Source organism: Heterodontus francisci, chromosome 11 (genome assembly GCF_036365525.1).
Source record: "Heterodontus francisci isolate sHetFra1 chromosome 11, sHetFra1.hap1, whole genome shotgun sequence".
NCBI classification, from domain to species: Eukaryota; Metazoa; Chordata; class Chondrichthyes; order Heterodontiformes; family Heterodontidae; genus Heterodontus; species Heterodontus francisci.
In genome coordinates, this window is record NC_090381.1 from 33760079 (window position 1) to 33786530 (window position 26452).

Genomic DNA, 26452 nt, shown 5'->3' on the forward strand with positions numbered 1-26452 from the left:
CAACTGGGATAGCAGCCACTAATGTTAAAGTAATTATACTGCTGGAACTCAGTCTGTCTGGTTTTGGGTACTTGGTAAAGTAAGTATACTACCGGAACTCAGTCTGTCTTGGGTTTTGGGTACATGGTAAAAGAACAATACTGCAGGAGCTCAGTCTATCTGGTATTTGATACATGGTAAAGTAACTATACTGCAGGAGCTCAGTCTGCCTCCTGTTAGGTACATGGTACAGTAACAATATCACAGGAGCTCAGTCTGTCTGGTATTGTGTACATGGTAAAGTAACTATACTGCAGGAGCTCAGTCTGTCTGGTATTAGGTAGAAGCATAGAAAAATAGGAGCAGGAGTAGGCCATTTGGCCCTTCGAGCCTGCTCAACCATTCAATACGATCATGGTTGATCATCCAAACTCAGTAACCTGTTCCCGCTTTCTCCCCATATCCCTTGATCCCATTAGCCTTCAGAACTATATATAACTCCTTCTTGAATATATTTAATGATTTGGCCTCAACTGCTTTCCATGGTAGAGAATTCCACAGGTTCACCACTCTCTGGGTGAAGAAATCTCTCCTCATCTTAGTCCTAAATGGCTTACCCCTTATCCTTAGACTGTGACCCCTGGTCCTGGACTGCCCCACCATCGGAAACATCCTTCCTGCATCTAATCTGTCCAGTTCTGTTAGAATTTTGTAGGTTTCTATGAGATCCCCTCTCATTCTTCTAAACTCTAGCGAATACAAGCCTAATCTACCCAATCTCTCTTCATACATCAGCCCTGCCATCCCAGGAATCAGTCTGGTGAACCTTCGCTGCACTCCCTCCATAGCAAGAACATCCTTCCTCAGATATGGAGACCTAAACTACACACAATACTCCAGATGTGGTCTCACCAAGGCCTTGTATAATTGCAGCAATACATCCTTGCTCCTGTACTCGAAACTGCTCGCTATGAAGGCCAACATACCATTTGCCTTCTTAACTGCCTGCTACAACTGCCTGCTTACTTTCAGCGACTGGTGCACAAGGAGACCCAGGTCTTACTGCACCTCCCCCTTTCCCAATCTATCACCATTCAGATAATAATCTGCCTTTCTGTTTTTGCCACCAAAGTGGATAACCTCACATTTATCCACATTATACTGCATTTGCCATGTATTTGCCCACTCACTCAACCTGTCCAAATCACACTGGAGCTTCTCTGCATCCTCCTCACAGCTCCCACTCCCACCCAACTTTGTGTCGTCTGAAAACTTGGATATATTACATTTAATTCCCTCATCTATATCATTAATATATATTGTGAATAGCTGGGGGCCTAGGACTGATCCCTGCGGTACCCCACTAGTCACTGCCTGCCACTTGGAAAAAGACCCGTTTATTCCTACTCTTTGTTTCCTGTCTGCCAACCAGTTCTCTATCCATGTCAGTACCTTACCCCCAATCCCATGTGCTTTAATTTTGCACGCTAATCTCTTATGTGGGATCTTATCGAAAGCCTTCTGAAAGTCCAAATACACCACATCCACTGGTTCACCCTGATCTATTCTACTAGTTACATCCTCAAAAAATTCCAGTAGATTTGTCAAGCATGATTTCTCTTTCGTAAATCCATGTTGACTTTGTCCGATCCTGTCATTATTTTCCAAGTGCTCTGCTATCACATCTTTTATAATGGACTCTACTGATGTCAGGCTAACAGGTCTATAATTCCCTGTTTTCTCTCTACCTCCTTTTTTAAATAGTGGGGTTACATTAGCTACCCTCCAATCCATTGGAACTGTTCCAGAGTCTATAGAATTTTGAAAAATTACCAGAAATGCATCTACTATTTCTAGGGCCACTTCCTTAAGTACTCTGGGATGTAGATTATCAGACCCTGGGGATTTATCAGCCTTCAATCCCGTCAATTTCCCTAACACCATTTCCCTACTAATACTGATTTCATACGTTTCCTCCTTCTCACTAGATCCTATGTTCTCCAACATTTCTGGGAGGTAATTTGTGTCCTCCTTTGTGAAGACTGAACCAAAATATGTAATTAATTGGTCTGTCATCTCTTTGTTCCCCATTATAAATTCCCCCGTTTCTGACTGTAAGGGACCCACATTTGTCTTCAATAATCTTTTTTTCTTCACATATCTATAGAAGCCTTTACAGTCAGTTTTATGTTCTCTGCAAGCTTACTCTCATACTCTATTTTCCCCTTCTTAATCAATCCCATTGTCCTCCTTTGCTGAATTCTAAACTGCTCCCAATCCTCAGATTTGCTGCTTGTTCTGGCCATTTTATATTTCTCCTCCTTGGATCTAATACTATCCCTAATTTCTTTTGTAAGCCACTGTTGAGCCACCCTTCCTGTTTCATTTTGCGCCAGACAGGAATGAACAATTGTTGTAATGCATCCATGCGCTCATTAAATGCTAGCCATTGCCTAGCCACTGTCAATCCTTTAAATAACATTCCCCAATCTATCATAGCCAACTCACGCCTCATATCTGCATAGTTTCCTTTATTTACATTCAGGACCCTAGTCTCGGAATCAACGCCCTCACTCTCCATCTTAATGAAGAATTGTATCATGGTAAAGTAACCATACTACAGGAACACAGTCTGTCTGGTATTGGGTACCTGGTAAAGTAACTATACTGCAGGAGCTCAGTCTGTCTGGTATTGGGTACCTGGTAAAGTAACTATACTGCTGGAGCTCAGTCTCTCTGGTATTGGGTACACGGTAAAGTAACAATACTGCAGGAGCTCAGTGTGTCTGGTTTTGGGTACCTGGTAAAGTGACAATACTGCAGGAGCTCAGTCTGTCTAGTATTGGGTACATGGTAAAGTAACTATACTGCAGGAGCTCAGTCTGTCTGGTTTTGGGTGCATGGTAAAGTAACTATACTGCAGGAGCTCAGTCTCTCTGGTATTGGGTACATGGTAAAGTAACTATACTGCAGGAGCTCAGTCTGTCTGGTTTTGGGTGCATGGTAAAGTAACTATACTGCAGGAGCTCAGTCTCTCTGGTATTGGGTACATGGTAAAGTAACTATACTGCAGGAGCTCAGTCTGTCTGGTTTTGGGTACATGGTAAAGTAACTATACTGCAGGAGCTCAGTCTGTCTAGTATTGGGTACATGGTAAAGTAACTATACTGCAGGAGCTCAGTCTCTCTGGTATTGGGTACATGGTAAAGTAACTATACTGCAGGAGCTCAGTCTCTCTGGTATTGGGTACATGGTAAAGTAACTATACTGCAGGAGCTCAGTCTGTCTAGTATTGGGTACATGGTAAAGTAACTATACTGCAGGAGCTCAGTCTGTCTAGTATTGGGTACATGGTAAAGTAACTATACTGCAGGAGCTCAGTCTCTCTGGTATTGGGTACATGGTAAAGTAACTATACTGCAGGAGCTCAGTCTGTCTAGTATTGGGTACATGGTAAAGTAACTATACTGCAGGAGCTCAGTCTCTCTGGTATTGGGTACATGGTAAAGTAACTATACTGCAGGAGCTCAGTCTGTCTAGTATTGGGTACATGGTAAAGTAACTATACTGCAGGAGCTCAGTCTGTCTGGTTTTGGGTACCTGGTAAAGTGACAATACTGCAGGAGCTCAGTCTGTCTAGTATTGGGTACATGGTAAAGTAACCATACTGCAGGAGCTCAGTCTGTCTAGTATTGGGTACATGGTAAAGTAACTATACTGCAGGGGCTCAGTCTGTCTGGTTTTGGGAACATGGTAAAGTGACAATACTGCAGGAGCTCAGTCTGTCTAGTATTGGGTACATGGTAAAATAACTATACTGCAGGAGCTCAGTCTATCTGGTTTTGGGTACATGGTAAAGTGACAATACTGCAGGAGCTCAGTCTGTCTGGTTTTGGGTACATAGTAAAGTAACTATACTACAGGAGCTCAGTCTGTCTGGTTTTGGGTACATGGTGAAATAACTATACTGCAGGAGCTCAGTCTGTCTGGTATTGGGTACATGGTAAAGTAACTATAGTACAGGAGCTCAGCCTGTCTGGTATTGGGTACATGGTAAAGTAACTATACTACAGGAGCTCAGTCTGTCTGGTATTGGGTACATGGTAAAGTAACTATACTGCAGGAGCTCAGTCTGTCTGGTATTGGGTACATGGTAAAGTAACTATACTGCAGGAGCTCAGTCTGTCTGGTATTGGGTACATGGTAAAGTAACTATACTGCAGGAGCTCAGTCTGTCTGGTTTTGGGTACATGGTAAAGTAACTATATTTGAGGAGCTCAGTCTGTCTGGTTTTGGGTACATGGTAAAGTAACTATACTACAGGAGCTCAGTCTGTCTGGTTTTGGGTACATGGTAAAGTAACTATATTACAGGAGCTCAGTCTGTCTGGTTTTGGGTACATGGTAAAGTAACTATATTACAGGAGCTCAGTCTGTCTGGTTTTGGGTACATGGTAAAGTAACTATATTACAGGAGCTCAGTCTGTCTGGTTTTGGGTACATGGTAAAGTAACTATATTACAGGAGCTTAGTCTGTCTGGTTTTGGGTACATGGTGAAGTAGCTATACTGCAGGAGCTCAGTATCTCTGGTATTGGGTACACAGTAAAGTAACTATACTACAGGAGCTCAGTCTCTCTGGTACTGGGTATATGGTAAAGTAACTACTGCAGGAGCTCAGTCTGTCTCATGTTGGGTACATGCTAAAGTAACTATACTACAGGAACTCTGTCTGTCTGGTGTTGGGTACATGGTAAAATAACTAGAATGTCTGACACTCAATAAGAAATTAAAACCCTCATTCTGTATTTTGACCTTTACTGACCCCATGACTTCACTTGTGTCACAGGACAGGAAGATGTGCCTCCTGTACAAACACAACAGCGCTGAGTACACCTACTGAGCCTGAGGTTCAACAGAAACCCCCAGTAAGTCAGTAATATTTTGTGAACCAGTACAAAAGATAACTGCTGATATAATTATTAGTAAGTTTATCTAGTTAGTTGCCAAGTCATATGTTGTATATACTGCTACATCCTTGTACAGTTCGCATATATATTTTTATAACTTATATAAGCAGAAGGTATTAGCCTGCCTTCAGTGTAGCAGCCTGTGCCAGACAGTTGCAGGTTCAAGCCTGACTACATAGACTTGAGGACATAATCTAGGCCTACACTTCAGTGCAGTACTGAGTGAGTTCAGCATTGTCAAAGGTGCTGTCTTTTAGATGAGACGTTAAAATGAGGCCCAACCTGCCCACCGAGAGATACCATGGCATTATCTGAAAAGGATAGATTATCTGGTCATTTCTCTCATTGCTGTTTGTGTGACCTTGCTGCGAGAAAATTGGCTGCCACATTTCCTACATTATTGTAGTTTCTACACTTGAAAATCATTTCATTAGCTGTGAATCACTTTGGGACATCCTGAGGTTGTGAAAGGTGCTATATAAATGCGAGTGCTTTTGTTATATTACTGTAGCCCATATATAGACAGACTCATGCACAAATACACATGTGTGCAATCTCACATGGGTCCATACCTACATGCACAAAAATGCACATCAAATGCTGAGCCACACACATCAAGACAGTTCTCGTTTGATCACTGGTTTGTTCTCAGTTTGTTAATGTAAGTTACTACAATTGGTGTCAGAATCTTTACATTCAGGTGGGAAAAAATAAATCAGTATTCCCATTCCTGATCACTATCCAGTGAAGTCTGCTGGAATGAGTGTGCATACATTGGGTAATGACAGGATCAGCTTCAGCTGTTCTGCTCCCACTGTTCAATATTCTGCTGACACTGTCAGGTGTATAAGAAGTGTGACAATGCAAACATTTTGCACAAAAACTGAAGAGTTCTAAAAATTGACTTTGTCTTTTAAAAAATGGACCTTCCCTTTAAAATGTGAACAATGTGCTCCAAAATGGCCACCAAAGGTCACCACAGGGACAAAGGAAAATCTTCAAAGCTAAGAGGTGTCAATTGCACCCATCCTACACCCATCCTAAAATATTCCTGAATTGCATGGGTTCTTCTGAAACAAAGAAGGTGTGAAGTGGAAACATCATAACTGGATTATTCTCATCCTGAGTTGTCAAGAGACTCATTTGAATTTAATTGGTTTTCCTGAAACAAAGAATGTGCGAAGTAGCCATGTCCTAGGCCATTGTCGATCACTACAGGGAGGAAAATATCTGTCTTCTAGGAGAGGTGAGATGTAATACTTATTGCCTTAAAAGGCAGCCTAAGGAGAGAGAAAGAGAAATAGGCACCCAGAAAGCAGCATCCAAGAAGCTTGTTTCCAGCAAACCAGAAGGGACGGACCCTGCTGTAGAATTCGACATCTACACTTTATGCAGCAGTGAATTAGAAGTGATCCACTGTCTTCAACTGACCTTTCAACCAGGAGAGAAATCTCCAAACACCTCAGGCCTGCAACCAATGAGAAATTGACTTCCAAGAAAATTCAACAGGTGACCGCCACCCCACCCCCAAAACCTACCCCCACTTAAACCCACTTATCCTTTATCCTCTCCATCTGTCTCTTCTTGTGTATATGTTTGTGGGTGTGCGCCTGAATGAATGAGTGAGTGGATGCAGTTGCAATAATACCGGGATAAGACATATTGATCAATAAATAACTGATTTTCTGTTTTAAACCTACAAGAAAACCTGTCACTGTCTGTTTATTTGGCAAATATAACACTAAGGGCTTAAACCCTAATAACAAAACACACTTGCTGCGGTCAGGTAGGAGTTTTACTGCGGGAGCCACCCAAACTTCTCACCAGGTGACCATAACAACAGTCATTGCCTGGGACCAAACCTGAAAAATGAGTAGTTGAATGAGGTAGCAGAGACCAGCCAGCACCCATAGAACTGCCCCTGCAAGGGTCAGCAACTTTAGTAACGGTAGGGAGAAAACTGGGGGAAAATGTTGAAGGAAAGAATGAGCAGCAAATCAGTGGACATCTGCTGATTAGCCACCCACAGAATCTGTGTTCCATCACCAGGAACTCCAGGACTGATTAGCACTCACTTCAAAGCTCTTCCTCTGGCATTATAATGAGGATTACAGAACCTGACCTACAGTGCACACTTGGTGTAACATCTAAAGTGTGAGCATTCCAAGAACACAGAATCACAGAATTGTTACAGCACAGACGGTGGCCATTCGGCCCATTGTATCTGTACTGGCTCTCTGAAGGAGCGATTTACCTAGTACCACTCCCCTGCCTTCTCCCCATAACCCTGCACATTCTTCCTTTTCGGATAACTATCCAATTCCCTCTTAAATACCTCGATTGAATCTGCCTCCACCACACTCTCAGGCAGTGTATTCCAGATCCAGATCACTGCACGCAGAAGTTTTTCCTCGGGCTGGATTTTAACAAGCCCTCGACGTCATGATCCGTAGCGGGGATGGCAGGGTGGTGGCGGTCGGCAAGAAGATGGCTCCGGATGAGGTCCACCACAGACCTCGCGCCGGCAGGGCCTGGCCCAATCCTCCCGGTGACAGCGAGGCTCCTTAGAGGCCTCCCTGCCACTGGACAATGAGACCAGAATTTAAATATGCAAATCAATAAAATTAATACATTTAAATACACTTACCTGAGATCTTGAGAGCCAGCTGCGATCTTTGGCGCAGCAGCCGGCACTCCCGCGCCTTCAGATCCCTGTCCCGGGAAACGCGCCGTCACACTGGTGGGGAGGGGGAAGGAGGTAAGTTTATCCGTGCAGGGTTGGGGGGAACATGGTCAAATACAACATAATGGGTGTAGGAGATGGTGGGAAGCATTGAACCTTAAACTTTGTGCAGTTTGAGGGGGTAAGATGTAAAATGTAAGTGTTTTGGGGGGGCGCAGAAGGCCAAATAGTTACGGTAATTGTTATTGGGGGGGTGGGAAAGGGGCGTAAGAAATTTATTCATTTCGTTTTGGGGGTATCTTTCTTTAAAAATTTAAATATGCCGTCAGGGGGCTGGCTGCTCTTTAAAAATGGTGTCAGCGCCTCCGCACAGGCAACTGACACCCTTGCCAGCGACTGACAGCCCGCCCCCTCCACATGATTGGGGGCTTGGACCCTACTCCCCCCCGGCTATTTAAATAAGTTGCCGCACTTAAGATCTTGGTGGCTCTTTGGCGTGTGGCCCACACAGGCAGGCCTCCATTTTGTGAGCTCGCCACCGAGATCGGCAGCGGGCTCTTAAAATCCAGTCCCTCATGTCGTCATTGCTTCTTTTGCCAATTACTTTAAATTTGTGCCCTCTGGTTCTTAATCCTTCCACCAATGGGAACAGTTTCTCCCCATCTATTCTGTCTAAACACCTTATTATTTTAAACACCTCTATCAAATCTCCTCTCAACCTTCTCTTCTCCAAGGAAAATAGTCTCAACTTCTCCAATCTATCTACATAATTGAAGTTCCTTGTCCCTGGAACCATTCTCATGAATCTTTTCTGCAGTCTCTCATCTTCACATCTTTCACAGATATGGCAGCCAGAACTGAATGCAATACTCCAGTTGAGGCTGAACCAGTGTTCCATACAAATTTAACATAACTTCCTTGCTTTTGTACTCTATGCTCCTATTAATAAAGCCTGTATCCTTTATTCTTCGTTCTTTATGCTGAATGCTTTATTAACTGTGCTCTCAACCTATTCTGCCACCTTCAATGACTTATGCACCCAGGTCCCTCTGCTCCTGCACCCCTTTAGAATTGTATCCTCTATTTTATATTGTCTCTCCGCATTCTTCCTACCAAAATGAATCACATCACATTTCTCTGCATTAAATTTCATCTGCCACTTGTTCACCCATTCCACCAACTATGTCCTTTTGAAGTTCTACGCTATCCGCCTCGCGGTTCATAATGCTTCCAAGTTTTGTATTATCCGCATATCTTAAAATTGTGTCCTGTACACCAAGGTCCAGGTCATTTATATATATCAGGAAGAACAAGGGTCCTCACACCAGCCCCTGAGGAACTCCACTACAAACCTTCCTCCAGTCCGATAAACATCCATTAATCACTGCTCTCTGTTTCCTGTCGCTCAACCAATTTCATATCCATGTTGCTACTATCCCTTTTATTCCAGGAGCTATAACTTTGCTCACAAGTCTGTTGTGTGGCACTTTATCGAATGCCTTTTGGAAGTGCATGTACACCACATCAACAGCATTACCCTCATCAACCCTTTCTTGTACCTCATCGAAAAACTCAAGCAAGTTAAGTAAACACGATTTTCCCTTAAAAAATCTGTGCTGGTTTTCCTTAATTAGCCCACATTTGCCCAAGTGACTATTAATTTTGTCCTGAATTATCATTCTTAAAGCTTTCCCTCTACCAAGGTTAAACTGACTGGCTAGTAGTTGCCGGGCGTATATTTACTCACTCTTCCTCAGTATCCTTGGATGCATCTCATCTGGTCCTGGTGCCCTATCAACTTTAAGTACAGACAGCCTATCCAATACTTTCACCTTATCAATTTTAAATCCTTCAAGTGGCTGAATTACCTCCTTTTTCACCATCACCTGTGCAGCATCTTCTTCCTTGGTAAAGACAGATGCAAAGTAATCATTTAATACCTCTGCCATGCCCTTTCCTCCATGCATAAATCCCCTTTTTGGTCCCTAATCGGCCATTTCCTTCTTTTACCACCCTTTTACTATTTATATGCCTGTAGAAGACTTCTGGATTCTCTTTTATGTTATCTTCCAGTCTCCTTTCATATTCTCTCTTTGCTTCTCTTATTTGCTTTTTCACTTCCCCGCTGAAGCTTCTATATTCAGCCTGGTTCTTGGTTGTATTATCAACCTAACATCTGTCAAAAGCACACTTTTTCTTCTTCATCTTAATCTTTATCTCTTTCATCATCCAGGGAGTTCTGGATTTATTTACCCTACCTTTCCCCTGCATTGGAATGTACCTTGACTATGCCCGAACTATCTCTTCTTTAAAAGCAGCCCATTGTTCAGTTACCGGTTTGCCTGGCTTCTGAGCCAGATCCATTGCTACCCCATTGAAGTTGGCTTTCCCCCAGTTAATTATTCTTACTCTGGTTTGTTACTTGTCCCTTTCCATAACCAACCTAAACCTTATGATACAAAGATCACTGTCCCCTAAATGTTCCCCTCCAGACACTTGATCCACTTGGCCCACCTCATTCCCAAGAACGAGGTTTAGCAGTGCCTCCTGTCTCATTGGACCAGAAACATACTGCTGTAGAAAATTTTCCTGGAACCCTTGCCCCTCTCTGCCCTTTACACTACTACTATCCCAGTCTATATTCGGATAATTAAAATCTCTCATTATAACTACATGAAAGAAAGAAGTGTTATTCCTAGACATGGTGTTCCCATCACTTGTCTGGGTGATGTACCCATCTTCTAGCAATAAATGGAATGGATTGGAGCTATCTTTCTTGATAGCAAGTGAGGAATGCTCCCAGGTTCATTGGTACTCCTGGATCTGATGAGTGTTTGTGGAATGGCGCACATTCCCACAAGGAGTAGGAACTAAGACATCAAGAGGAGGCAAGGTAAAAAGCAGAGCACCACACTATCTTTGAATCCAATGGACAGGAGTTTCCACTCGGTTATGCTGGTCTTTTCAGAGCAATTCACTGGAAATCAGCCAAACCCCCACAAAAGATCAAGGAATTTCAAGTGCAAATTATGTCCAGCCCAAATTGACGTTCTGTGATATTTTTGGTGTCAGTTTAAAAACCATTGTGCTCAAAGCCGGCCCCACCCACAAAACTCGCCGTACCCCTGATTGAATTAATCAGCATGGTGAGTGAGTTCCCACTCATTGTACCCGTTTGTAGACCGTTGCGGTGGCTTTTAAAATTAAGGTGTTTTTAGGAACAAGGACAATGAGAGACATTTGAAAAGCTTTAAAAAAAAATTTTATTTTACTAAGGAACTGAGTACTGTACACCAATGGAACTCAAAAATGGTTCTCTATTTTTTTTAAAGTCATTTTCAGTATTTAAAATCAGACTACTAACAAATATTAATACATTTGTACCAGGTTACCACTCCTGAATATGTCAAAGAATATTTCTAATGCAAAAAATTTTGAAAGACAAGCTACATTCTAAATCGCTGTCTGATTCCACTGGTCCATGGAAGATTTTACGTTCATCGATATGCAAATAGGTTTGAACAGAAACTTGAGTAAAACAATCTTCTGGGAACAAGTACAATTTGCGCCCAGACTGCCGATTGCACCTAAATTGGATACTTTTGGCCACTGAGTTTAACATTTAGTTTCTTGATTTTTCTTACTCTTTTTCTTTAGACTGTTGAACATGATGCAGAAGTAGATTCATTCGTTAATGAGCAGCTCTTCAACAAAGAGGAGTTTGACTCGATTCTCCGAGAGGTGAGCTTATGAGAAACATCAGAAAAAAAAGAAAGGAGCAATCAAACAAACATGGGGGACTATGGGTCAGACACTGCCCTTTCACACTCCGGGACTGGGTGGGACAGTGGGTCAGACACTCTCCTTTCACACTCTGAGACTAGGTGGTGCAGTGGGTCGGATACTGTGCTTTCACACTCTGAGTCTGGGTGGTACAGTGGGTCGGATACTGTCCTTTCACACTCTGGGACTGGGTGGTACAGTGGGCCGGACACTGTCCTTTCACACTCTGGGACTGGGTGCGACAGTGGCTCAGACACTGTCCTTCCACACTCTGGGACTGGGTAGTACAGTGGGTCAGGCACTGTCCTTCCACACTCTGGAACTGGGTGGGACAGTGAGTCAGACACTGTCCTTCCACACTCTGGAACTGGGTGGGACAGTGGCTCAGACAATGTCCTTCCACACTCTGGGACTGGGTAGTACAGTGGGTCAGGCACTGTCCTTCCACACTCTGGAACTGGGTGGGACAGTGAGTCAGACACTGTCCTTCCACACTCTGGAACTGGGTGGGACAGTGGCTCAGACAATGTCCTTCCTCACTCTGGGACTGGGTCGGACAGTGGGTCAGACACTGTCCTTACAACACTCTGGGACTGGGTGGAACAGTGGATGAGATCCTGTCCTTTCACACTCCGGGACTGGGTGGGACAGTGGGTCAGACACTGCCCTTTCACACTCCGGGACTGGGTGGGACAGTGGGTCAGACACTCTCCTTTCACACTCTGAGACTAGGTGGTGCAGTGGGTCGGATACTGTGCTTTCACACTCTGAGACTGGGTGGTACAGTGGGTCGGACACTGTCCTTTCACACTCTGGGACTGGGTGGTACAGTGGGCCGGACACTGTCCTTTCACACTCTGGGACTGGGTGCAACAGTGGCTCAGACACTGTCCTTCCACACTCTGGGACTGGGTAGTACAGTGGGTCAGGCACTGTCCTTCCACACTCTGGAACTGGGTGGGACAGTGAGTCAGACACTGTCCTTCCACACTCTGGAACTGGGTGGGACAGTGGCTCAGACAATGTCCTTCCACACTCTGGGACTGGGTAGTACAGTGGGTCAGGCACTGTCCTTCCACACTCTGGAACTGGGTGGGACAGTGAGTCAGACACTGTCCTTCCTCACTCTGGGACTGGGTCGGACAGTGGGTCAGACACTGTCCTTTCACACTCTGGGACTGGGTGGGACAGTGGGTCAGACACTGTCCTTTTACACTCTGGGACTGGGTGGGTCAGTGGGTCAGACACTGTCCTTTCACACTCTGGGACTGGGTGGAACAGTGGGTGAGATCCTGTCCTTTCACACTCTGGGACTGGGTGGGACAGTGAGTCAGACACTGTCCTTTCACACTCTGGGACTGGGTGGTACAGTGGGTGAGATCCTGTCCTTTTACACTCTGGGACTGGGTGGGACAGTGGGTGAGACACTGTCCTTTCACACTCTGGGACTGGGTGGGACAGTGGATCAGACACTGTCCTTTCACACTCTGGTACTGGGTGGGACAGTGAGTCAGACATTGTCCTTTCACACTCTGGGACTGGGTGGGACACTGGGTCAGACACTGTCCTTTCACACTCTGGGACTGGGTGGGACAGTGAGTCAGACACTGTCCTTTCACACTCTGGGACTGGGTGGGACAGTGGGTCAGACACTGTCCTTTCACACTCTAGGACTGGGTGGGACACTGGGTCAGACACTGTCCTTTCACACTCTGGGACTGGGTGGGACAGTGAGTCAGACACTGTCCTTTCACACTCTGGGACTGGGTGGGACAGTGGGTCAGACACTGTCCTTTCACACTCTGGGACTGGGTGGGACAGTGGGTCAGACACTGTCCTTTCACACTCTGGGACTGGGTGGGACAGTGGGTCAGACACTGTCCTTTCACACTCTGGGACTGGGTGGGACAGTGAGTCAGACACTGTCCTTTCACACTCTGGGACTGGGTGGGACAGTGGGTCAGACACTGTCCTTTCGCACTCTGGGACTGGGTGGGACAGTGGGTCAGACACTGTCCTTTCACACTCTGGGACTGGGTGGGACACTGGGTCAGACACTGTCCTTTCACACTCTGGGACTGGGTGGGACAGTGAGTCAGACACTGTCCTTTCACACTCTGGGACTGGGTGGGACAGTGAGTCAGACACTGTCCTTTCACACTCTGGGACTGGGTGGGACAGTGGGTCAGACACTGCCCTTTCACACTCTGGGACTGGGTGGAACAGTGGGTGAGATCCTGTCTTTTTGCACTCTAGGATTGAAGTTGTAAGGCGCTCATGCAGAGAGGCTTAAAGTGTATTCTGTAAAATTAGTTTGATTTTATTAGAATACATGTTCTTGTGGGAGCAACAGCACAGACTGCTCCACATTTGCCAATAATTGACAGAGAATACACAAGGATAGTCAGTGCGGGGAATTGGAATTCTGAATGGTGTATCTGATGGAGAGATTATAAGTAAGGGAAAGAGACAGAGAGGTCCAGTCTGCTTCTAATGTCCTGTCTATCTGAAATCATCGACAGAGTAATTGTTATACTCCAGAAAGCCAGTTAATGAAGGATAGAAGTAGAGCCAATCTTTACACACTTTTATATTTATTTACAGAATTGCACATTTACAAGCATATACCTCCGAACCCAACAACCACAATTTCAGTCTGTGTCTATTTAAAGGGGCTCAAGTGATTTCCTAGTTAATGGCCACCACCTGCATACAATTAAAACACTTAATATATGCTTAATAGATACCCTTCTCTCTCTTTAAATTAAGATTAGAAGTTATATATACACCCAAAATTTCAAAACAAATTAAACCGAAAACCTCGATAGTATGTACAAAGCATTACATTGCAAGACACCTCTCATCTATGACCCCTAACAAATTCTTCGTACATGCATTTCTTTTTGTAAAACAATCATATAGTTGATGACTTGCATCGATCTATTGAATTTTAGAGGTTTCCTTTCTCTCCAGCTTTTGTTTCAAGCCAGCAAGGTCAATCCATAACCTTTTCTCACTCACACTTTTCAGAGAGTGTACATTATCCCACAATGAACAAATATCTACATGACATTCAATGAGTACACTACCTTCAGTACGGCCATTGTACAGAATCTCACTTAAAATTTTTGTCAAATGGAATCCCATATCCACTGCCTCCACAAGAGCCAGTGTTTTGGCAGCCAAAGTACTTTTAACAATGCTTTTTATTTTCTTGGATTCCCAAGCTAAAGGACAATATTTCTCATTTTCACCCAAAGAAATATTATGAAACTAGCTGCACTAGAATACCCATCAGGAAAATTAGCATGTGAAGCATCAATAAAAATAACTAGTTTCATATTCTTTGTGTCACCTAAGGATGGAAATTTAAGTACACATTTAATTTTTAATGTCTTATTTGCCTGTTAAATATTCTCTACTTTAGGGTGTTTCTTCACAATACTTAATTTCAACACATCAAAACAAGCATCTGTTCTAGTCTGAGTGCCCAACCAGGAGGACTCCTGCTTCTGGTTCTGTTCCAAGTCTGTTCTGTTGTCTTTATTTCATTGTCTAATCTATTTAAGTCACTGCTTATACTTACACTTTTATGTCTGTCGGGACTACTCCTGTGCAATCTCCCTCTTGCACTTTTGGAAGGTCTTTCTCCAGTACGTAATTATTTCCAGACTCACTACCAGTACTTACACTGTGCTTTCTTACTCTCCACTCTTTCACCCCCATTCTGCCAGTAAATGGATCTTACCTCTTGACCATCGTCCTGAAAATTCAACCAATATTTAAACTTGCCTGTAGCTTTTCCAACATGTCCTACAGTTGATGCATCCCTCCATTTGCTAGACCCCTCTGGAATACTTCTCACCCGAGTACCCACTCTGGGCAATTGGCCTTTAGATGTGATACGTCAGTCCAGTGTATCATGATTTCTCACATTACTGCTATCCAAATAAAAGCAAAATACTGCGGATGCTGGAAATCTGAAATAAAAATAAGAAATGCCGGAAATACTCAGGAGGTCTGGCAGCATCTGTGGAGAGAGAAGCAGAGTTAACGTTTCAGGTCAGTGACCCTTCTTCAGAACTCCTGTTCTGAAGACATAAAAGCACAGTGGCGCAGTGGTTAGCACCGCAGCGTCACAGCTCCAGCGACCCGGGTTCAATTCCGGGTACTGCCTGTGTGGAGTTTGCAAGTTCTCCCTGTGTCTGCGTGGGTTTCCTCCGGGTGCTCCGGTTTCCTCCCACATGCCAAAGACTTGCAGGTTGATAGGTAAATTGGCCATTAGCAATTGCCCCTAGTATAGGTAGGTGGTAGGGAAATATAGGGACAGGTGGGGATGTGGTAGGAATATGGAATTAGTGTAGGATTAGTATAAATGGGTGGTTGATGGTCAGCACAGACTCGGTGGGCCGAAGGGCATGTTTCAGTGCTGTATCACTAAACTAAACTAAACATAAGCATTTGAGATATAAGATACCTTGTTTACTTCTATCAGTTGCTCAGAGTCCAATTAATTCCAATTAATTGTGAGGAATGAACCTTAACACTTTGATTGCCATGCTTGATAACTACTGTCTTACCATCATGACCTATTACCTTACCAGGGCCTTCCCATTCCCTGTGACCCTTTCTTTTATAATACGCCAAATCTCCTGAATTAATTCTGTCTCAGATGGCCTTATATGATGCCTCAAAGCTCTTTGAAATTTCTCTGGGACCTCAGCCTTGATGAAAGCCCATCACCCTGCATGTAAAGCATTCAAAAAGACAGAAAAATTGAACCAGTTACAATTAGTTACCTTCTAGAGCAGAAGGACTATCACACAGCACAGAAGACAATTTGGGATTTCATCCATAAATTAATTGATAGGGCCTATACCCTCCAGCCATCTGGAGTGAAATCTTTACGTGAACCGCCCATGCCAGGGTAGTTGTTAACTTGCAGTCTGGTTGATCAGCTAAAATCTAATGCAGCATTTCATCGATTGCAGCATGATTCCTTTCTTCGAGTCCAGCTGTGGTATTCATGATCATGATGTCCATGTTTTCACACATGTCCCTAAACTCATCATTGACAAATTCCTCTCCATTATATCAGTCAGAAACCCTGCTGCGTCCCCAGATCTGGTCCCTATCTTTTCCTCCATGATTTTGTCAATAATAACCCTTTTGGCCTTACGAAGTATTACTGTAGACAGACTAAATATGGTCACCAGGTCTACACAATGTCGAACAAAAATATTTCTGTCTTTTTCCATACCTTTACATCCATTGCAACTACCTTGTTAAAGGCAAGTGCCAATGGGAGGCTTACAATATGACATGACAGCATCCTCTGATATGTTTTACAGATTTCACACTTCTCACTAATTTCTTCTATTAGCCTCATATACTCTTCATCAAGCACACCTGCATCTTTCAGCAGGATTTTTAACCTTTGACAAGTAAGGTGAGCAAATTGTCTATGCAACTTTAAGACAATTTGCTTTTTTTCTCCTTGATTCTTATTATCTGATGCCATTAACACTTTCCTAACACTCTGATGAGGAACATCAGGTTTAGTTAAGGAGATACAATAAAGTCCTGACTGGGTAAACTGCAGATCCACTGACTTTCCAAAAATAATTGTCTCATCATGCTCTATGTCAAGTTTCATTTGTGCCTTTTTCATAGAAGGTTTTCTCAACAGCATAGGTATCTCAATGGAGACTACATCAGTACTTATAAAATGACTAACTTCAGCTATTTCACATGGAATTACAATTCATCACCAAACTTAAAGCAAGTAATACTTTTATATCCTTAACTTTGCATCAATCCTCACTACTTATTGAATCAAGGTAACATTTTAACCAATCTGTTCCACATACTGTTGCAGTCAAGCACTATCTAGTACTGCATAGTTAAAGGAGTCTGTGACTAACACTTCATCACAGGACTAAACTCCTTGTGACAAGTATAGTTTGTCTGATGCATCATTATTTTCATTCTCGTCCGCAGAATTCTCTTTGTCATGTGTCATTTCAAGGACCCTGCCTCTCTGCTTTGGGCAGTTCACTCCATAATGATTCTTCAGGTCATACCTGAAGCACCTATTAACTACCCCTTGGGCATTCCTGGGATTCATTGACTTATCATTGATGGTCCAATTTTATCTTCTGCTGTAATAGCCAGATCTGCTAAAGGTGCTTTCATCCTCATTCTGTCTGTCTTTAATCCTTCCAATGGTCCATTTTGAAATCTGGCAATCATTGAGTCCTCTATTCTTTGTGTCACTGTGGAATGTCCCATGAAGGCTGAAGAAAAAGGCTATTTCCTGAGGATTTTTTTCAAAGTAGCAGACATCTGACCCAACAGGGTCTCCCTCTCTAAGAACCGAACACCAGTTAGAACCAGTAGCCTGTTCATATGTGCCGCTTTAGCACAACCCAACAATTGAAATGCTAGACAAAAACAAGAAATGCTGGAATCACTCAGCAGGTCTGGCAGCATCTGTGGAAAGAGAAGCAGAGTTAACGTTTCGGGTCAGTGACCCTTCTTCAGAACCTTCTTCGGTCACTGACCCGAAACGTTAACTCTGCTTCTCTTTCCACAGATGCTGCCACACCTGCTGAGTGATTCCAGCATTTCTTGTTTTTGTTTCAGATTTCCAGCATCCGCAGTATTTTGCTTTTATTTTAATTGAAATGCTAGTACTGATCCAGGGATCCCCAAATTGAATTTCGTCAATCTTTTTGTTAAAGTCCATGATATATTCTTCCATGGAATGACCATCTATTTCCAAAATTTAGCAAAGTCTGACTATGCCTGTTAGACATTTAACATATCCTCTTTCCTGTAGCTTTAATCCAAGAACTCTAGTAGAAGGTCCAAACCTTCATTACTATCCAACAAATGGGCATCCATCTCACAAAATACTTCACTTCTGATTTTATTTCTTATAGAAAGTGACAATGCCAAGGCCATATTTTGTTTTCTCTTTGATAAGGGCATAACCTATATCTAAGCATCCACTTCATTCTTTCACTGGTCATGTGGTTCAGACTCCACATCAATGGGTAATCATACCCTGACAATTTACAGTTGCTTTTTGCCATTTTCCACAATGGCCACACAGATTTTAGTTTTGTTTGAATTTATTTTTCTTAGTTTCCAACCTCCAACTTTAGACAACCATCCTCTGCCACTATGTAATGCGCCAGAAAGCCAGTTGGCAAAGGATAGAACTGGAGTCAATCTTTACACACTTTTATAAGCATTTATTTACAGAGTTACACATTGCAAGCATACACCTCCCAATCCAATAACCACAGTTTCAGTCTGTGTCTATTTACAGAGGCACAAGTGAATCCCCAGTTAATGCCTACCACTTACCTATATTTAAACAATTAATATACAATTAACAGTAATATAGGAATCACTAGACTGAGAGATTTATTTCTCATCTGTAAACAGTATACCCTTGCTCTTTTATGCAGCTTCTTTCCAATTCCATCACAGAAACAAGACAGCCAAAGCTGCATCTCTACAGTCTCTTCTATGCAGCAGACACATTTTCTAGAATATCCTTCCACATATGGTATTATTTTACGTTGTGGATCCTGCTTCTAACAGGCACCTTGGTTTGTGCAAGCTAAAAGATATATTTATATTTTCTCAAAAATATTTTACAACAGAGTGGTTAACCCACACACTGACTGCAATGTAAGTATACCTGATATATGGCAGGCATTGACTGTCCCAATTGGGGGGGCACCTCAGTCATACTCAGTAATGGTACGTGTGGATTGTACGTGCTGACTGCACCTGGCATGGTATATATTGATTGTAACTTGCTGCCTGGTGAAGGTTTATTGTTCTGGTATGTTATATGTTGCTTGTAAATGGTGTGTACCTGTTTGTTGTACTTGATGTGATAATATGCTGATTGCATTTAGTGTGCTATGTGTTGATTGCACCTTCTACATGTGACATGTTGATTGTGCCAAACGTTCGGCACACATTTATTGTACCCAATGTGGCACCTGATTGTATCCAGTCTGATGCACATTGAATATGCCTGATGTTGAACATGCTGGCTGGGAATTCGATCAATGATATCTGTATCAGCTCTTTGCTAGCATTGTTCAAAACCAATCACACTGTTGCAGTCTCTCTCCATGGCCCTGCTTCTTCTACCACTTCAACACTGAGTTTTCAAGGGATTTCTCTTGATCGGCTGTCATACACTTGACAGAAGATTGGTGGAAACTCCAAGTGCCCCATATAAACAGAGTTTCTGCTGAACTTCTGCCGAAGCTTGGGATACTGATTGGGAGAATCCCCAGGTAAATTCTTGCAGAAATGTTTATCTATTTTTCCCTTAAAAGATGTAATGGTCTCTGCTTTAAAAACTTCCTGTGGCAAATCATTCCATGCTCCAGTGACCATGTGAGTATAGAAAGTTTTCCTAACCTCCTTCTGCACTATCCTAGTGACAATTCTAACTTAATCACCATTTATCCTGACTCCCCTACCACAGGAAATAGTCTTCTTACATTCACTCAATCAAAACCCTTCTCTGCTGCAGTAGAAATAGTCCCAATATCTCAAGTCTCTCCTCATAACTACAATTTCCCATCTCTAGTATCACCCTGTATGTTCTCCATCTCTTTAATGCCCATTCGCTAAAGGGGTGCCTAAAGCTGCATTCAGTACTCAAACTGTTGTCTAAACAACGCATTGCATAAATTTAAAATTACTTTTTTACTCTGCTATGCCATGCTCCTATTTGTAAATGCTCTTGACATATTTAGAGCTTTATCTAACTGCACTCACATTTTCAGGGAATGATGTATTTTAAGTCCTAGGACTCTGTCCACCCTCAACTTTCAGCACCTTTCCATTTAGTGTATGATTCTATTCCTTGTTTTCCAACCAAAATGCATCTCTGCACATTCAGTTGCACCTAGCACTTATCTGTCATTCTTTTAATCTCTCTATGTCCTCCTGAAATTTTACATTCTTCCTTGTTGTTTGTTAATTCCCTAACCACCCCCCCCCCCCCCACATCAGCAACTTTCAATATCATGTTCTCTGTGCCCAAGTCCAAATCATCTACAGATACTGAGAAAAGGGGATCTGTACTGATCTTTGAGGTATACCATTGCAAACCACTTCCATTCTGAACAGTGCCCAAAATACTTACCCATGTCATTCCTGCCAATCAACCAATTCCCATGCCCACTTCTGTTACTTGGTGTCTATTCCTCATGCCAACTGTTGTTGCTCCATGTCTGTTCCACACTTCCACCATTGTTGTTCGGTGTCTGTTCCCTATTGCCACTGTTGTTCAGATGTTTGTTCCTCATTCCCAAACCACTGTCTTTCTTTTTCATTGCACTCTCTAATCTCATTTTATGTCTCTTCATATTAAACCTGGGATTGGTTTTGTGCAATCTGAATCAGACAGCTGCTTCCATCTGCAATGCCCGTGCCTCTTAACAGTTTAAAGACCAGTATTTTGCCCTCTTTCCCAGGCCCTGATCTTTTCCTTATCCAGACCTGGGCTGCACTTTTCCCTGACACTGACCTGGAATGATCACATGGTCAGGTGTGCAAAAGTGCAAACTGATACTTGTAACATTGTTCTTTGATTTTGTCGTAGAGCTCGATCGATGGCATCTTGCAGTGGGCTCTGCAAAACATTCCGCGACCTTTGTCTGACACCCCTGGCCTTATTCATTAATGGAGGCCTTCCTCTGTGGAGAAGCTAACCTAATCTGCACAGAAAGGTGCGGTGTGCAAAATTTTTCAAGTTTAGGAATAACAGTAGATGAAACAACATCTGGCAGCTGATCTGAGTGGTGTGTCATTGACTGGTAGATGCAGGTTCATGCCAGCCATTGTATTGCCTTCCCAAACTCATGCACTGAAGACAACTGGGGAGGTCATTGCTGAAGGAACTAAAAAATGGTTGGGCCAAGAAGCAGGAAAGTCATTAATTTTCCATGGCTTCTCCCTACGTGCTATCAGTTAAAGTGGCGGATAATCATGTGTCAGGCAGCCAAGTTCCTTGGTTGTGGGGCGGGGGGTGCTGCGGAGAAGAATGAAAATTTCTGGTAGTGCTCAAAGGGACAAGAATCTGGCAGTAGGCCTCTGTTTTCCCTCTTCATCCCGACCTTGCTACTCAATTTTGGGCAGAATAGCAGAGGAAAAATCCTCAAGCTGTGTGGAACTGGACCTCACCCATAACTGGGTCAACGCTGCTCAGTCTGAATGCCCAGATGGACTGGCTGATACTGTGTACTCAATGCCTCCATGTATTGTGATTGGTGATGCTTTATTTTATTCACTGTTTGTTGGAGCAGAGAGGCTGAATGCCAGTATCAAATTAGGGGGAATGACAATCGGTAAGTAAGAATGCAGGAGATTGCTGGAAGGCGACGGTAGGTTAGCAGAGTAGTCAAATAAGCGGAAGAGAAATGCAAAGTTGCAAATTTTGGGAAAATCTAGTAGTGAAACTAAGTATGAAGATTGGCTCAGAAGTTTAGGATATTTTTCACTGGGACAAAGAAAATTAAGAATTGATAGTATAAAGATTGTTCAAAATTTTGAGAGGATAAGTAGTGAAAGGTTGTTTGCATTAGTTGGTGAACTCTGGGGCACAGACTGTGGATTATCAGTACAAGAACGAAAGAGGAAGTTGGAAGAATTTGTTTCACACTGAGGGTTATTAGAACATGGAATGCATTATCACTATCACCAGAGGCATTGAACACATAGTATCAGCCAGTGAATCTGGACAGTGTCCACTGTCCTTTCACACTCTGGAACTAGGTGGTACAGTGGGTCAGACAATGTCCTTTCACACTCTGGGACTGGGTGGTACAGTGTGTCAGACACTGTCCTTTCACATTCTGAGACTGGGTGGTACAGTGGGTCGGACACTGTCCTTTCACACTCTGGGACTGGGTGGTACAGTGGGTAAGACACTGTCCTTTCACATTCTGGGACTGGCCAGGACAGTAGGTCAGACACTGTCCTTTCACACTCTGGGACTGGGTGGGACAGTGGGTCTGACATTGTCCTTTCACACTCTGGGACTAGGTGGTACAGTGGGTCTGACACTGTCCTTTCACACTCTGGGACTGGGTGGGACAGTGGGTCAGACACTGTCCTTTCACACTCTGGGACTAGGTGGGACAGTGGGTCAGACACTGTCCTTTCACACTCTGGGACTGGGTGGGACAGTGGGTCTGACATTGTCCTTTCACACTCTGGGACTAGGTGGTACAGTGGGTCTGACACTGTCCTTTCACACTCTGGGACTGGGTGGGACAGTGGGTCAGACACTGTCCTTTCACACTCTGGGACTAGGTGGGACAGTGGGTCAGACACTGTCCTTTCACACTCTGGGACCGGGTGGTACAGTGGGTCTGACACTGTCCTTTCACACTCTGGGACTGGGTGGGACAGTGGGTCTGACACTGTCCTTTCACACTCTGGGACCGGGTGGTACAGTGGGTCTGACACTGTCCTTTCACACTCTGGGACTAGGTGGGACAGTGGGTCAGACACTGTCCTTTCACACTCTGGGACTGGATAGCATAGTGGGTCAGATACTATCCGTCACACTCTGGGACTGGGTGGTACAGTGGGTGAGACCACACCTGGAGTACTTTGTGCTGTTTTGGTCTTTATATCTAAGGAAGGATATACCTGCCTTGGAGGTGGTACAGCGAAGGTTCACTCAATTGGTTCCTGGGATGAGAGGGATGTCCTCTGATGATAGGCTGAGTAAATTGGTTCTATACTCTCTGGAAGTTAGAAGAATGAGAGGTGATCTCATTGAAACATACAAGATTCTGAAGGGGCTTGACAGGGTAGACACTGAGAGGTTGTCACCCCTGGCTGGGGAAATTAGAACATGGCAGCACCATCTCCGGATAAAGGGTCGACCATTTAGGACTGAGATGAGGAGAATTTTGTTTCACTCAGAGGGTGTGAATCTTCAAAATCATCTACCCCAGAGGGTTGTGGATGCCCCATTGTTGAGTGTATTCACGACTCAGATGGATTTGTGGTCTCTCAGGGTATTAAGGCATGTAGGGAGAGGTGAGAAAGTGGAGTTGAGGTAGAAGATCAGCCATGATCATATTGAATGGTGGAGCAGGCTCAAGGGGCCGAATGGTCTACTCCTGCTCCTATTTCTTATGTCCAATTGACTACTGAGGCAGAGACTACAGCATCATTCAAAAGGAAATTGAATAAGCATCTGTGAAGGAAAAATATTAAAGGATACAGGAAAAGGACAAGGAAATGAGTTGGCAACAACAACAGAATGCCAACACACTGATTTCTATGCTATTTGATTAAAGATATTGACCAGAAATTCCAGAAATCTATACAGATATAAACACTCTACCAATTTGGCCCATGCGTCAACAACAAGGAACAGGTCAGTTACAATGCACGTTAGAGACAGAGTAAAGCTTCCTCTACGCTGTCCCGTCAAACACTCCTGAGCAGAAACAGCATGGGTCAGATACCATGTAAAGCTCCGTCTACATTGTTCCTTCAATATGCCCAATTAGAACTGCACTCAATTTTTGCATATCCCATTATGGCCCAGGTTTTGTAGTAATGACAGCAAAACCCCTGTGAAACTGATAGCAACTTCTAGAGTCTGCATGTATGCAGTTAAACACAAAAATACAGAAGCTGGTGTCAGTGATTCTACACCTCCCCATAGGATATGCTAGTGAACCCCCCCCCCCCACACCCCCCACTCTCCAACCACCCCTTACTGTTGCAATCAAGGAGAAATCACTGAACTGACAAAAACTTGCTTTCTTACTATATTAGTCTTGCTGTAAAAACCTTTGACAAAGTTACATCTTGTTGAATGAGGTGTAAATGGGTTTTCAATGGTGTACTAAGTTCATAATTACTGCTGAACAGCCTCACTGGCCCTGAAAGACTAATTTTATATTTGTGGGATGTCAAATTTGTCCATCATGATAAAAAATTCACATTTTTAAAATAAACTTTTAAAAAGTATATTTATGATCTTTCAGTTTCTACCTTCGTTCCATGCCTATGTCCCAATCATTTATTTCACTCTCAGTAAAATTATAATTTAAATGTGAAAAATTTGGTGCATTTTACGTCCTGGTTTGCTGTCTGAGAATACTGCAATATGATTGAGTGCTTACCCTGCTTAATAACATTACTGTTGCTGGCCACCTGGAGATCCCCTTGACATGACACCAGATACAAAGTGGTATCACGAAAGGGGAAACCCACCCCATAGAGATTGCTGGAGCTTTATGGGCAGCTTTCTTTGAGGTCAGGGGAGAGTACCCTCACTTTGCCACTGACTGTGAAATCTGGGCCAATAAGGTTTCAAATTTAAGGCTGACACGAGGATTGCAGATGTTTGCAGAATAACCTATAACATATTTGTGTGACATTACTTTGTCACTACTTTGATGGCATACCAGTAACTGAATTAACACTGGCCAAACTCATTTCATGTAGAACCCTTACAGACAGTGACAGGTAATTTAATCCAATGAGTGTGGGCGAGAGGTTAAAGGACAATGTCTTACCCAATGTACCACCCAGAGTGTGAAGGGACGGTGTCTGACTCACGAATGGTCTCAAAAATTCCCTTCGATCAGGCCTACCTATTATTATGATTGCAAGTTGAGAATGTCATATCCTAACCTCTGTCATTTTCTTCTGATGTAGCTGCACTTGTACTGAAGAGGAACAAACCAAACAGTATTCTGTCAGTGGGGAAAATGCCGGCAGCTGTTGATCAAAGACAAGTCCAATGATTATATTGTATTCTGAATTATTACCTGTCCTTTACACAGCCTTTCAAAGAAAAGTTGCATTGTACTGAATTTTGCACAAGACCAAACAACTGATATTGTGCTTAACATTGAACTTTAAGCCATTTGGTCAGTGGCACCCTGGGAGCAAGCAGACGTTGCTTTGAGTCACGTCATAAATTTTTACTCCAGTCACATTGTTACCTGCTCCCCCATTCAGCGTCTTACTGTTATTACAGGAAAAATTCTGCACAAAATGGCTGCTCTCACCTTATTGATGCGGTTGACTTTAGCATAGCAAAACATCCCAAGCAGCTTCACAGAAGAAGCAAAGGACAGATACTGATTGCTGAATTTTCATGATCCCATTCCTACAAACCCAGGGTGGGGCTTCCACCCACTGCACCAACCGTGCCATTACCCTGGCCAGGTGGGAATGGTGACTAAAAACTTAGTAGAAGTGATGGGTTTCAGGAGGTTTTTAAAGCAGGCAGGTGAAGAGGAGAGGCAGTTGCAGACAGTAGAGCCAAGGTGGCTGAGAGCTTTGCCAGCAATGGTGAACACAGGGAAAGTGGATGCACAGGAGTCCAAAACGGAGGATGTGGATGAAGATATAGAGCTAAAGAAGTTTGTAGAGTTGGGTGATATCATAGGCTGTGGAGGGATTCGTAGATTTTAGATTTGATTTGTTGGGAACCAGAACCAGTGTTAGTCTGTAATGAGGACTCTGAAATTAAAACAAGAAATGCTGAAAATACTCAGTAGGTCTGGCAGCATCTGTGGAGAGAGAAACAGAGTTAACGTTTCAGGTCAGTGACCCTTCATCAGAATTCTGAGGACTCTGAGTTGGGGGAGGTGGGACAGATGTGGTTGGGGCTGGGTGAGAATGGGTAAGTAAGACTTGGGAGATGAGTGGTAATTTTTTTAATAAGTTATAGATTATGGAGGTCGAGGTGGTGAAAGCACAGTTAAGGCATTTTGTGGCCTTGGACTTGAGGTAAGGGCAGAGGTGGGTGATGTTGCAAGGGAGGAAGAAAGTAGTCTTGGTAATGGAAAGAATATATGGTTTGAAACTCAGTAAGATTATGCATTGTCTGGTTCAGCTGTTGAACTACAAGAAAGCCCCCAGAGATTTAACATCCGCAGCACTTAAAGCAGCCAGAAGCACTGCACAAAGAACAGCCAGGCGCTGCGCAAATGACTACTGGCAACACCTATG

General features: G+C 43.4%; 1 protein-coding gene across 1 annotated transcript in view; it reads left to right on the top strand.

The window, feature by feature from the left end:
• aire (autoimmune regulator) overlaps nt 1-25978 on the top strand; it is a 108771-nt gene extending 82793 nt beyond the window's left edge. The window contains exons 13-15 of the mRNA XM_068041638.1: nt 4827-4905; nt 11288-11371; nt 25148-25978. Of these exons, the coding sequence (XP_067897739.1) occupies nt 4827-4905; nt 11288-11371; nt 25148-25162 (178 nt within the window). The 3' untranslated portion in view covers nt 25163-25978. The remainder of the gene's footprint in view (nt 1-4826; nt 4906-11287; nt 11372-25147) is intronic.
• Nucleotides 25979-26452: the final 474 nt, after the last annotated feature.